Source organism: Phoxinus phoxinus (assembly GCF_949152265.1).
Source record: "Phoxinus phoxinus genome assembly, chromosome: 6".
Lineage (NCBI taxonomy): Eukaryota > Metazoa > Chordata > Actinopteri > Cypriniformes > Leuciscidae > Phoxinus > Phoxinus phoxinus.
In genome coordinates this window covers 38,246,518-38,261,029 of record NC_136881.1, presented here as the reverse complement: position 1 = coordinate 38,261,029, position 14,512 = coordinate 38,246,518, and the positions used below count along the sequence as shown (strand labels likewise).

The window sequence follows — 14,512 nt, the reverse complement described above, 5'->3', positions numbered from 1 at the left end:
CTTCTTTTTCATAATTCCTTTCTTCTTTTTGTCCTCACAGAGTCAGTTCCTCTTGTCTTTGCAAGCCATTTCTATTATGGTGCATTTCTACATGGGCACTAAAGGACCGGAAAACGTGAGTACCGTTTCCTCGGGGTAGTCGATCTCTGGTTCCCTGATCTCAAATAATAATAACTTGAATCTCTCTGTCTCAGCCTCAGGTGGAGGTGTTATCTGAGGAGGAGGAGGGCGAGGAGGATGAAGAGGAGGACATCCTCTCGCTGGCGGAGGAGAAGTACCGGCCGGCCGCTCTGGAGAAGATGATCGCGCTCATAGCTCTGCTGGTGGAGCAGTCCAGATCTGAGAGGTGCGCACTGAAGCATTAACACACACACACACACACACACACACACACTGAAGTATTTGTAGGGTTCGGACGAGGTGCTTAAAGTGCTTGAATTTGACTTTTCTAAATTTAAGTCCTGGAAAAACCCTTGAAAACAGCCATATTTATTAAGAGGTGCTTGTCAAAACTGCTTGAATTATTTAAATCTTTTCACGCAAAATGAACGATGTCTTAGATATAGAGCTATGAGCATGATATTAAAGGTGGGGTATGTGATTTGCAAAACGGCCGGTAGATTTTGAAAATACACAACTCAAATGGTCCTACCTTCTTTCCTTTGACTCCACCCATTCAAAGAACATGGACCAATCAATGGTACGACCGATTGATTGACACACTTACTGTCCAATGATTCTAGGTGGTCTTGGAAATGATTGGCTGGTGTTTTTTGAGTCCTGCCTGCTCCACAGATGATTAAATTGCTTAATTTTTATTTCAGTGCTTCTAACTCAGTGGCTGTAAGTGGGTTAGGAATAGGATTTTAAGTGATTTTGAAAAAATGGCCAAAAAAGAGAATTACATACCCCACCTTTAAGTTTATAAGTATATAATACAACTTTTATTCTTCAGGCAATCATATATTCATGGAAAATAATAATTTTGAATAAGGAAGGCGATATCTTTGTCATAGTATTCTTTCAATGGTTAAGGGGATTTCCCAAGCTTGACAGCGCTGGTCAATGAAGTGAAACATCAGATACCATATATATATATATATATATATATATATGTAATTGAAGTTTTAAAAAACAACAAATTAAATGAGTAAATAAAAATAATAAAGATATTGTTTGATAAGTGCTGATTGTAGTCCTTGAAATCCAAAAAAAAGAAGTGCTTGAAATGTCCTTGAAAGTCCTGGATTTTCATTTGACAGAATCTGTACGAACCCTGTATTTGGATTAATCTCACAAAAATATCTGGTATATCACCCATAATGGGTCATATTTCACCACAAAATCATTTACAGAAAATTAAGCCTATATAGGAGCTGTTAAAAGTGTAATTTCTGTGCCATTAGCATCACTAAGCAGAGTTGCATCAGTTGTTTTTACTGTAATACAGTAGAAATTAATGTCTTTATAATTGAGGCTTTGTCTTGGTAATATCTAAGCGTCTGGTCGTTTGTCTCTGTGTATCTCAGACACTTGACTCTGTCTCAGAGTGACATGGCCGCACTGACCGGAGGGAAAGGCTTCCCCTTCTTGTTCCAGCACATCAGGGACAGCATCAACATCAGACAGACCTGCAACCTCATATTCAGCCTCTGCAGATACAACAACCGTCTGGCAGAACATGTAAGATGTCACAATGAGGGCATACCAAGACTCCTAGGGCCCTATTTTAACTTATCTAAGCGCATGGTCTAAAGCGCCGGGCGCAAGTGCACTTAGGGCATGTCTGAATCCACTTTTGCTAGTTTAATGAAGGGAAAAATGGTCTAAAACGGTTGTCCCTATTCTCTTAAAGGAACACGCCACTTTTTTGGTAAATAGGCTCATTTTCCAACTCCCCTAGAGTTAAACAGCTGAGTTTTACCGTTTTCGAATCCATCCAGCCGATCTCCGGGTCTGGCAGTAGCACTTTTAGCATAGCTTAGCATAGATCATTGAATCTGATTAGACCATTAGCATCTCTCTAAAAAAGTGCTAAAAGTGCTACCGCCAGACCCGGAGATCGGCTGAATGGATTCGAAAACGGTAAAACTGTTTAACTCTAGGGGAGCTGGAAAATGAGCCTATTTCTAAAAAAAGTGGCGTGTTCCTTTAATGAGTAATGGGTGTGTTTTGGGATTTACGTGCGTTAAACCAATCAGAGTCTCATCTCCCATTCCCTTTAAATGCCAGTTATGCTCGCGCCATGGCAGATTTGCTATTTACATGACGGAATTTGATAGTGGAAAGACCGAACGCATCTCCAGAGCGCAAACTGATCTGCTCGTGCGCAAGCAGACCATCTACAGGACAAGCCGGATTCCACCATATCTTTATGTACACAATAATAATCTTTTACATTGTAATCCTTTTATTTAAAATATTTGGCATGTTTGTGCGCGTCCCTGTGTGTTATAAGCAGAGTGTACGTGCGTTGTGGACCCACCTATAGGCGCACATTACTAACGCGCTCTTTAAATAACAAAAAAAAAATATTGCGCCATTGACTTTAGAGCAGGTTTCAGTTGGTCAATGGCTCAGTCCATTTCTGTTGCCTCAAAATAGCAATGCGCCAACAATAATGCGCCTGAACACACCTCGGCGCACAAATGGGCGCAAATGCATTTGCTATTTAATTAAACAACGTGGCGCAGGACGTGAAAACGATAACTGCGTCAGATTGAAACTAGAAATCTTTTGTAACATTATAAGTGTCTTTTCTGTCACTTTTGATCAGTTAAATGCATCCTTGCTGAATAAAAGTATTAATGTCTTTCAAAAAGAAGAAAGAAATCTATGTCCTCAAACATTTGAACTGTAATGTAGCTTAGTTCTTGGGACAGATGTTGTCTCAGAGTATAGCTAAGCATCAACACAATATATCAAAGTGTAACATGCGTTCTCATGGTTTGTGTTCTTCTGTTGCTGTAGATCGTGTCAATGCTGTTCACCTCCATCGCTAAACTGACTCCAGAGGTAAAAACAAATCTCACAACCGTTACAGTTTCATTATTTAATAGCTACACACATTAACTAACATTGTGTGTTGTGTCTGACAGGCAGCCAATCCGTTCTTCAAGCTGTTGACGATGCTGATGGAGTTCGCTGCTGGTCCTCCGGGAATGCCCTCGTTTGCGTCCTACATCCTGCAGAGGATCTGGGAGGTAAATCGGCCCACCATTCCTATAACTTCTCATTCTGCTGGGCGGTGTGACCAAAAATGTATATCACGGTATTTTTATACCGGTTTCACGGTATATGACGTTTTTTCAAGCATGACTGGGTGTTAACCACATTTTCTACAGATTGAGAGAGGAAATACTGCAGTAGATTGGCTTAGAATGCCCTATTTTACTGTCAGGAGTGAATATTGTAGAAAAACCCCACACTAGTATTAATACAGGTTTGCAAGGCTGTTCATAAAGAGTTGCCAGCAGGGCAACAGCAGGGCAGTGCTTTAGGAGCGGCAGAACCGGTAACTGCTGAACACAAATCGGTTTCCCCGGTAACGGCTGAACACAAAGGAGTTTCCCCGGTAACGTCTGTGCACAAAGCAGTTTCCCCGGTAACGGCTGTACACAAAGCAGCGCTGCGCTCATAAATGCTGCTTTATCAGGAAAGTTAAAAAAATCATTAGATAAAAATAGCATTGAAACTTTTCTAATGACAGTCAGTTCCCTTCAAAGATACATTCATATAAAAACACCCGTGCCGCGTTTTGACTTTGAAACATGCAGTGCTCATGTTTATTCAACGATGTCAAAGCCTTTTGGAAAATCTATTTGTGGCGGGCCGGGCAGTGTTGATATTGTGAACCAATGTATGCGAAACACTGTAATATAATTTGACAGTTATCAATTATAGTTTACTCTATCCATCTTCACCGTCACGCTTAGTAACACATAATGTGCATCATCACAGTGCAACAGTGAAAAGCAACCACTCTCAAACAGTGTCACGTTCCCAACGTTGTTTAAGCGGCACACAGGTATTGTGGTATATAAAAAATTCATATCATAACAAAATTAAACACCGGTATTCGGTATGAACTGGTATACCGCCCAGCACTATCTTCTCACTGCTCCACTGAAACGGCGCTATATACGAGTCATGAGATGTGTGTCATCAATGAGATGTGTGTGTTTGGAGAACTTCAGATGTTGCACCGGCCTAACTGATCTGAGCGTGTAATCCCTGTGTGTCTGCGTCAGGTGATCGAGTACAACCCGTCTCAGTGTTTGGACTGGTTGGCCGTCCAGACTCCTCGTAATAAGCTGGCTCACAGCTGGGTCCTGCAGAACATGGAGAACTGGGTGGAGAGGTTTCTGCTGGCGCACAACTACCCACGTGTCCGGACGTGTAAGAACAGACACAATCTACACAACACTACACTACACACACACACACACACACACACACACACACACACATATATATACGCTATTGGTCAAAAGTCTCTTCTGCTCACCAAGGCTGCATTTATTTCATCATAAAAACAGTAATATTGTGAAATATTATTAGAATAATTGAATTTTTATCATCATTTCTCCAGTCAAATATGAAGCAGCACAACTGTTTTCAACATTGATGATAAAAATAAATGTTTCTTGAGCATCAAATCATCATAGAATGATTTCTGAAGTATCATGTGACACTGAAGACTCGAGTAATGATGCTGAAAATTCAGCTTTGATCACAGGAATAAATTACATTTTAATATATATTCACATAGAAAACAAACAGCTATTTTAAATTGCAATAATATTTCACAATATTACTGTTTTTACCAAATAAATGCAGACTTGGTGAGCAGAAGAGACTTTTCAAAAACATAAAAATCTTACTTGTATAAATAAACCTATGAGACACACGTTTAAAAATGTCTGAATGTGTGTAAGATAACATTTTAATTGTTCAAATACACATTTAAAGCATAAACCGCTAGTCTTATATAAATTTTTCTGGTAAAATGTCAGATTATGTTGTGATTTCTTCAATGCATTTCCCTCTCAGCCGCGGCGTATCTGCTGGTTTCTCTCATCCCGAGCAACTCCTTCCGTCAGATGTTCCGCTCCACACGCTCGCTCCACATCCCCACGCGGGACCTCCCGCTGAGTCCCGACACCACCGTGGTTCTGCACCAGGTCTACAACCTGCTCCTGGGCCTGCTGGGCCGGGCCAAGCTCTACGTGGACGTGCCCGTGCACGGGACCACCAAACTGGTGCAGTACTTCAGCTTCATGACCTACTGCCTCATCTCCAAAACAGAGAAGCTCATGTTCTCCAGCTACTTCATGGACCTCTGGAACCTCTTCCAGGTACTTCACATGCAGATTAAGGCATTTTTTAGGTGCTCGTATGATGAATCGGAAATTGCGATAGTCTTTTCTTCTCTATTGTGACATATATTCGAGTGAAACGGCTTCTCAAACAAGAACAAATGTAGGGCGGGGCTTGATTTTGTTCATGGGGAATTGATTGGATGGTTGTGGTTTGCTATTGGTGGATCTCATGTGAGTGACAGGTTGCTCCGCCCTCACGCCAGTAAACGCATCATCAGAGAAGGGAAGAGATGATGCTGCAAGAGGGAGGGGAATTATTTAATTAAAGATTATGAGACGCATGATATAAATAAAAAAATGATGTAGATATTTAGTTAATTAAATCACAGCTTGCACGATTTGACGACCCATATTGTGATAATGATTTTATTATCTCTCTCTCTCTCTCTCTCTCTCTCTCTCTCTCGCTCTCTCTCTCGCTCTCGCTCTCTATCTCGCTCTCTATCTCGCTCTCTATCTCGCTCTCTATCTCGCTCTCTATCTCGCTCTCTCTCTCTCTCTCTCTCTCTCTCTCTCTCTCTCGCTCTCTATCTCGCTCTCTCTCTCTCTCTCTATCTATCTCGCTCTCTCTATCTCGCTCTCTATCTCGCTCTCTCGGTCTCTCTCTCTCTCTCACACAGCCCAAGTTATCAGAGCCGGCCATCGCCACTAATCACAACAAGCAGGCTCTTCTGTCCTTCTGGTATAACGTCTGCGTGGACTGCAGCGAGAACGTGCGTCTCATCGTCCAAAACCCTGTGGTCACTAAGAACATCGCTTTTAACTACATCCTGGCGGATCACGACGATCAGGAGGTGGTGCTGTTCAACCGCGGGATGCTCCCGGCCTACTACGCCATCCTGCGCATGTGCTGCGAGCAGTCGCCCGCTTTCACCCGCCAGCTGGCGTCGCACCAGAACATACAGTGGGCCTTCAAAAACCTCACGCCCCACGCCAGCCAGTATCCGGGGGTGAGTGCAGCAGTTTACGACCCTGTTACCAAAGATAACACAAGAAATATGAACAATGTGTTTTTCTTTCATTTATGGGAAAGTTTATCAGTAACTACACTACTGTTCAAAAGAGTCTCTTCTGCTCACCAAGGCTGCATTTATTTAATCAAAAATACAATAAAAAAGTAATATTGTGAAATATTATTCAAATAACTGTTTTTATTTTGAATATATTGTAAAATGTATTTTTTTCCTGTGATTAGGACGAGACACTAGAGGTTGGTTCAAGTTCATAAAAAAAATGTATTACAAGTTTTTGAAATTGGTATGTTTAATTATGCAAATTTGCATACATTTTCGGTAGATAGATCTGAACATATGATAAAGCCAGGTGCAAAATTATTTTTTTCATTTTGATTACACACAAGATGAAAAAAGATGTTCAGAGGGATTTCAGAATATATGCTTTTATTACATAGGAAATCAAAATATACTGTCCATAGCCTTAAAAAAATCGATTTTTGCCATATTTTTTAAATTAAAATGTCACATAAATCAGGCCAGGAATGATTTATTAACAAATCCCTCTGAAAATATCTTCAGAATACTGTTAAGTGTATAACTGGAGAGTTTGGTGTACATCGGCTGAGATGCGTCACTGGAGAATGACAAAAAACTCAATTTGAGAAAAAGGCATTTAAAGATTTGTAATGTAAAAATTCATACTTTTTTAGTGGAAACAACTATTTACTGACACAATATCTCATCAAATCATTAGCAACAACAATACAAACCACCTAAAGCACATAAAAACTTATAAACACAGCATTTATGGCCTTCAACTGAGCAGAAAAACAGTCAAAAACACACATCTAAATTAGAGTGCGGATCGGGCCGAATTTTTCAGTCCGAGCCCGGCCCGCGTCCGACAGAGCAGTAACCGAACCCGACCCGAGCCCGACAGGCATAAAGATATTTATGTTCGAGCCCGACCCGAGACCGGCAGTTAAAATCCCATTTTTTTCTCATACTAATGACAATTGTACGTTTGTTTGTGTGGAAAGCCCGCTTTTATTAAGCAACTGTAGGAAGGCAATCGGAAATGTCAACAGGACAAGCGCATCAGCGCGCGGAGCAACAAGCGCTCTTAACACCTGGTGCGCGCACATTATGCACGTGTTTCGTTGTCACGGCTACATAAACAAATGTCCGCACACAGGAAGACGGATGTTATGGTAATATTTTACATGTATTTTAATCACAAAAACGAACGTTTGCATCAAGTGAACGCATCAGGCACATCGGCTACCTACATAATAACCTGTTTTAAATTTAAAATGTTCAATGCCTTATCGCGCTGATGTGACCGAGCCCGACCCGAACCCGAACATCATTTCTAAATATCTGTCCGAACCCGGCCCGGCCCGTCGGGTACCGGCGGGTCCCGTCGGGCTCGGGTCGGGTATCCATCCTCTAATCTAAAGGTCTCAAAATTGACCAGTGAAAAAAACCCAATGTTTTTGCCCGCTGTGTCTCGCCTTAAAGCTGAATTTTCAGCATTATTACTCCAGTCTTCAGTGTCACATGATCCTTCATAAATCACTCTAATGATGATTTGTTGCTCAAGAAACATTTCTGATTGTTATCCATGTTGAAAATGCATTTTGTGCTGCTCATAAAAATAATTGTATTAGGATTCTTTGAGAGCCTTTATTCGAAAAAACGTTTGTAACCACATTATAAATGATCAATTTAATGCATCCTTGCAGAATCATTATTTTGTTATACGTTTATTTTATATATTTTATTGATATTTCTATTTTTTTATATTTAATTGTGTTGTTTAATTAATGGTATTGCTAGAAAAAAGAAAAAAACAAATCAGTGTAGATGTGTCCCAAATTTTGATAACAGGGTTGCAAAGTAAAATGTAGAATACAATACAATAAAACTGTGCGTAATAATGCTGCATTCAACATTTTCTGAAACTGTACTTTTTTTTAAGCCTATTTTAATGAAGAGTGTCTGTTTCTGTCTGAAGTTACGCTTCATCTGTTATTGAGGTTAATTCAGTTCCGTCAGGTGACACTGTTTGCTCTCTCTCTCTGCAGGCGGTGGAGGAGTTGTTTAACCTGATGCAGTTGTTCGTAGCTCAGAGGCCTGATATGAGAGAGGAAGAGCTGGAGGATGTGAAGCAGTTCAAGAAGACCACCATCAGCTGTTACCTGCGCTGTCTGGACGGACGCTCCTGCTGGACCACACTCATCAGGTACACGCGCACACACACGCGCGCGCTCTTTAAAGGATTAGTTCACCTCAAAATGAACATTTCTTGATAATTTACTCACCCCAAAGCCATCCAAGACGTTCATGTTATCCACTTCTTTCTTCAGTGGAAAAGAAATTGTTTTTTGAGGAAAACATTTCAGGATTTTTCTCCACACAATGGACTTCAACCGCAACCAAATTGTTCAAGTCCAAATCAATGCAGTTTCAAACGGCTCTGCACGATCCCAGCTGAGGAATAGGGTCTTATCTAGCGAAGCGATCGCTCGTTTTCTAAAAAAAATAAAATGTATATACTTTTTAACCACAATTGTTCGTCTAGTGCTGGTCTGCGACGCGCCAGGCATTACGTAATCACGTTGGAAAGGTCACAGGTCATGTCATCCACGTTATTTGTCTGTGTACTCCGGTTCAAAAAGGTTGGGAAGGGTGAAAAATTCATCTAATTTTCTCTTCCAACTTTAAAATCGTCCGACATCTTTATTTTAGTTGATTTTTATTATTATTATTTTTTATTCGTGACCTTTCCAACGTGATGGCGTAATACGTGGCATCTCAGAGATGGTACAAGACGGGCATTTGTGGTTAAAAAGTATATATATATATTTTTTTTTTTTAGAAAGTGACCGAATGTTTCGCTAGATAAGACCCTTATTTCTTGACTGGGATCGTATTGAGACGGTCATTTGATCCTTCTTTGAACATTGGGATATTTGGTTGCAGTTGAAGTCCATTCTGTGTAAAAAAAAATCCTGGAATGTTTTCCTCAAAAACCTTAATTTCTTTTCGACTGAAGAAAGAAAGACATGGACATCTTGGATGACATCGGGGTGAGTAAATAATCAGGAAATTTTAATTTTGAGGTGAACTAATCCTTTAAAGCCTCGCAGAACATTTTACTCGCCATTTGCGTTCCTACTTAGGGACGTAAAACTTTTTATGCGTTTTGGCCGTTCGTTTACACGACGACAAATCACGTCTTAAAACGGTCTCCATGTAAACATCAAAAGCGCGAATCTGTGAAGACGAGGACGTCATGAACATGCGTATTACGTGTTCAGTCTATAGTGTTTCATCGCCATCTAATGGCCTGGCAGCAGAACACAGCGTTTTTAGTCGATTTTGCGGATCCGTCTGAATGGGAATCCTTTTGACAATGGTGTCGTTTGTACGCGGAAAACTCAAAGGAAAAACTTCTGCGTTTTAAGCATAAATGTACCCTAAGCCTCTGTGTGATCTCAGTGCCTTCCGGATCCTGCTGGAGAACGATGAGGACAGACTGCTGGTGGTGTTCAACAGAGGACTCATCCTCATGACTGAGGTATTCATGCTCTCTTCATTCACTCTCTTCATTCATCTGCATATTATAATGGACCGCCGTGTACAACTGAATATTTCTGCGTCTGCAGTCCTTCAACACCCTGCACATGATGTACCATGAGGCCACCGCGTGTCATGTGACCGGTGATCTAGTGGAGCTGCTGTCCATATTCCTGTCTGTTTTAAAGGCAACGCGACCCTACTTGCAACGTAAAGGTAGTACGTTACCCACAATACAACACACACTTAAACTGGAGTTATAGGATTATCCATAATGCACCTTAAATAAACAACTTCAAAGTACTCTGTTACTCACTATGCACCTTATGCAATACAAAAGTGCTCATTTACACCTAAACGTGCAGTACAACAGTGCTCATTACCCATAATACACCTTAACGTACAGTGCAACAGTACTCATTACCCATAATACACCTTAACGTGCAGTACAACAGTGCTCATTACCCATAATACACCTTAACGTGCAGTACAGCAGTACTCATTACCCATAATACACCTTAACGTGCAGTACAACAGTGCTCATTACCCATAATACACCTTTACGTGCAGTACAACAGTACTCATTACCCATAATACACCTTTACGTGCAGTACAACAGTACTCATTACCCATAATACACCTTTACGTGCAGTACAAAAGTACTCATTACCCATAATACACCGTAACGTGCAGTACAAAAGTACTCATTACCCATAATACACCGTAACTTGCAGTACAAAAGTACTCATTACCCATAATACACCTTAACGTGCAGTACAACAGTATTCATTACCCATAATACACCTTAACGTGCAGTACAAAAGTACTCATTACCCATAATACACCTTAACGTGCAGTACAAAAGTACTCATTACCCATAATACACCTTAACTTGCAGTACAAAAGTACTCATTACCCATAATACACCTTAACGTGCAGTACAAAAGTACTCATTACCCATAATACACCTTAACGTGCAGTACAAAAGTACTCATTACCCATAATACACCTTAACGTGCAGTACAAAAGTACTCATTACCCATAATACACCTTAACGTGCAGTACAAAAGTACTCATTACCCATAATACACCTTAACGTGGAGTACAACAGTACTCATTACCCATAATACACCGTAACGTGCAGTACAACAGTACTCATTACCCATAATACACCGTAACGTGCAGTACAACAGTACTCATTACCCATAATACACCGTAACGTGCAGTACAAAAGTACTCATTACCCATAATACACCTTAACTTGCAGTACAACAGTACTCATTACCCATAATACACCTTAACGTGCAGTACTCATTACCCATAATACACCTTAACGGACAGTACAACAGTATTTATTACCCATAATACACCTTAACGTACAGTACTCATTACCCATAATACACCTTAACGTACAGTACTCATTACCCATAATACACCTTAACGGACAGTACAACAGTACTCATTACCCATAATACACCTTAACGAGTAATCCAAAGGTTTCGATTGCCCATAATGCACTTGTACCTGTAATGTCAGTAACTGATGGCTTGTGTCTGTGTGTAGATGTGAAGCAGGCTTTGATCCAGTGGCAGGAGAGGATTGATTTTGCCCATAAACTGCTGACGCTGCTGAACTCTTACAGTCCACCAGAGCTGCGTAACGCCTGTCTGGGTGAGTCGCCACATCCACCAAATAAAAGCACTGCTCTAGAAATAAACCCCGAGTGTGTTCTGAACATGTGTGTTTGGTCCTCAGATGTGCTGAAGGAGCTGGTGCTCTTGAGTCCTCACGACTTCCTGCACACACTCGTGCCCTTCCTGCAGCACAACCACTGCACGTACCACCACAGCAACATCCCCAGTGAGTCCCTCACACGCCATCGCCACCTTCATGATGGTTTGCCTGGCAACTAGAAAGCAGAAGTCGCTGCAAGGGAGGCTCGCAACTAGAATATATTCAAAATGTCAGATTACACTTTCTGACATTAGACCAGAAATATTCACTCTATATACGTGACCCTGGATCCCACAACCAGTCACATGACGCACGGGTATATTTGTGGCAATAGCCAACAATACATTGTATGGGTCAAAATTATAGATTTTTCTTTTATGCCAGAAATCATCAGGATATTAAGTAAAGATCATGATCCATGAAGATATTTTGTAAATTTCCTACCGTAAATATATAAAACATGTATTTTTGTGAGTGAATGCAGCACAATCGTGAACATAAATGCACAACTTTAAAGGAGATTTCTCAATGTTTAGATTTTTTTGCTCCCTCAGATTCCAGATTTTCAATAGTTTCAAATATTGTCCTATCCTAACAAACCATACATCAATGGAAAGCTTATTTATTCAGCTTTCATATGATGTATAAATCTCAATTTCATAAAATTTCTCCATGTGACTGTTCTTGTGGTCCAGGGTCACACACATATATATATATATTAGGGCTGTCAAAAGATTAATCGTGATTAATCGCATCCAAAATATAATTATTTGACAAATTAAAATAGAAAAATTGGTTATATATAAAATATTTGTATATAATATAAATTATATAAATGTATATACAGTATATAAATGCAATTATTTCTTAAATATATACATGAATGTGTGTGTATTTATACATAATAATTATACACAGTACACACACATATATTATGTAAACACAAACTTTTATTTTGGATGCGATTAATCACGATTAATCTTTTGACAGTCCTAATATATATATATATATATATATATATATAACAAGTGGCAGATGGAATGGGACGTATGCCATAGAGACAGATTACGTGAAATAAATCCAAGTATAAGAAAAAAGTTTAGTACTTTCAAATCTAGGCATGATTAACTAGCTTCCTTTTAGGCAATTCCAGATTCACACGAGCTGCTTCCCAATTTGCATACTTACAACTTTGTATTCAGTGCAGTGTTATTTAGCATCTTGACATTTTATTTTATTTCATGCAACATAATTTCTTTATGGTTTTAGTTTCATATTCAGAGATGTGTGTATCTGATGTATTTAAAAAAGTATCATCTGGATATATTTTAGAATTTTTGTCTTGATCTTAATTTATGTACTATAACTTTTTGGTTAAATGTATGACTTTAGCCTTATTGTTGACATGACGTTACAAACAATGAGTAAATGATAATACTATGGTCACCACATGGTGTAACACTCTCTGTGTGTTCTAGTGTCGTTTGGGCCGTATCTGCCCTGTCGAGAGAACATCAAGCTGATGGGCGGCAAGAACAACATCCGTCCTCCCAGACCGGAGCTCAACATGTGCCTGTTGCCCTCAATGGTGGAGACCAGCAAGGTGTGTGTGAGACCCACCAGTGGATCGCTGTACACGCGGAGCTTTAGTTCTTCATAGAGTGTGTTTGTGTGTTTCCTGTAGGGTAAAGATGAGGTGTATGACAGGATGTTGTTGGACTACTTCCTGTCGTATCATCAGTTCATTCACCTGCTCTGTCGAGTCGCCATCAACTGTGAGAAGTTCACAGAGACGCTGGTGAAACTGAGTAAGAACGCTTCTCTCTCTCTCTCTCTCAGCTGTGTGTGTGTGTGTGTGTGTGTGTGTGTGTGTGTGTGTGTGTGTGTGTGTGTGTGTGTGTGTGTGTGTGTGTGTGTGTGTGTGTGTGTGTGTGTGTGTGTGTGTGTGTGTGTGTGTGTGTGTGTGTGTGTGTGTGTGTGTGTGTGTGTGTGTGTGTGTGTGTGTGTGTGTGTGTGTGTGTGTGTGTGTGTGTGTGTGTGTGTGTGTGTGTGTGTGTGTGTGTGTGTGTGTGTGTGTGTGTGTGTGTGTGTGTGTGTGTTCTGATGGTGTTTGTTCACCTGTGTGCAGGTGTGTTGATCGCTTATGAAGGACTTCCTCTACATCTGGCTCTCTTTCCCAAACTCTGGACAGAACTTGCTCAATCTCAGGTAAAACCTTCTGTCATCTCTCACACACACACACACACACACACACACACACACACACACACACACACACTACCCTAGAGGTTGTGTGTAAGAGATTTTATCACAGGTAAGGTGTGTTAAGCATGATGGGATGTGGATTTCCTGAAAATGTGCTAAAATCTGTCATTCATTGCTTTGAATTATTTACATATTTCATATTTTATTCGTTTTTTCTTATATTTTATTTATATTAATCATAATTATTATCATGATTATGTATTTATTTGTTAGAAGTGTAAAAGGCAGTGTGCATTTATTATACATCTTAAAAACTAATAATACATTTTATTTATTTATTTATTGTTAGGAGTGCAAAAAGGATCATGCATTTACTATACATCTTATAAACTAAATACATTTTATTTATTTATTTATTGTTAGGAGTGTAAAAATGGATAATGCAATTATACATCTTACAAATTAATGATACATTTTATTTATTTATTTAATCTTTAGGAGTGCAAAAAGAGATTATGCATCTTACATATTACCAAAAGCACATTTTAAACACTATTATAACTTTGAATAGAATACAATATTATTGCTGGATAATAATAATAATATACAGTAAATGTATATAATAATATGCACATAATTATAATGCATTTTACG

General features: G+C 39.7%; 1 protein-coding gene across 2 annotated transcripts in view; it reads left to right on the top strand.

Annotated features, from left to right (window-relative positions):
- The window catches only part of usp34 (ubiquitin specific peptidase 34), a 74,648-nt gene that overhangs the window by 55,513 nt on the left and 4,623 nt on the right, over positions 1-14,512 (top strand). Inside the window, exons 58-73 of one of the 2 annotated variants that reach the window (XM_079614753.1) lie at positions 41-115; positions 195-346; positions 1,530-1,683; positions 2,971-3,015; positions 3,099-3,203; positions 4,251-4,398; positions 5,053-5,357; positions 6,002-6,331; positions 8,425-8,582; positions 9,842-9,920; positions 10,009-10,138; positions 11,483-11,590; positions 11,675-11,779; positions 13,132-13,256; positions 13,338-13,461; positions 13,782-13,861. In XM_079614753.1, coding sequence (XP_079470879.1) covers positions 41-115; positions 195-346; positions 1,530-1,683; positions 2,971-3,015; positions 3,099-3,203; positions 4,251-4,398; positions 5,053-5,357; positions 6,002-6,331; positions 8,425-8,582; positions 9,842-9,920; positions 10,009-10,138; positions 11,483-11,590; positions 11,675-11,779; positions 13,132-13,256; positions 13,338-13,461; positions 13,782-13,861 — 2,223 coding nt within the window. The remainder of the gene's footprint in view (positions 1-40; positions 116-194; positions 347-1,529; positions 1,684-2,970; positions 3,016-3,098; positions 3,204-4,250; positions 4,399-5,052; positions 5,358-6,001; positions 6,332-8,424; positions 8,583-9,841; positions 9,921-10,008; positions 10,139-11,482; positions 11,591-11,674; positions 11,780-13,131; positions 13,257-13,337; positions 13,462-13,781; positions 13,862-14,512) is intronic. The other variant, XM_079614752.1, reaches the window with a different exon arrangement.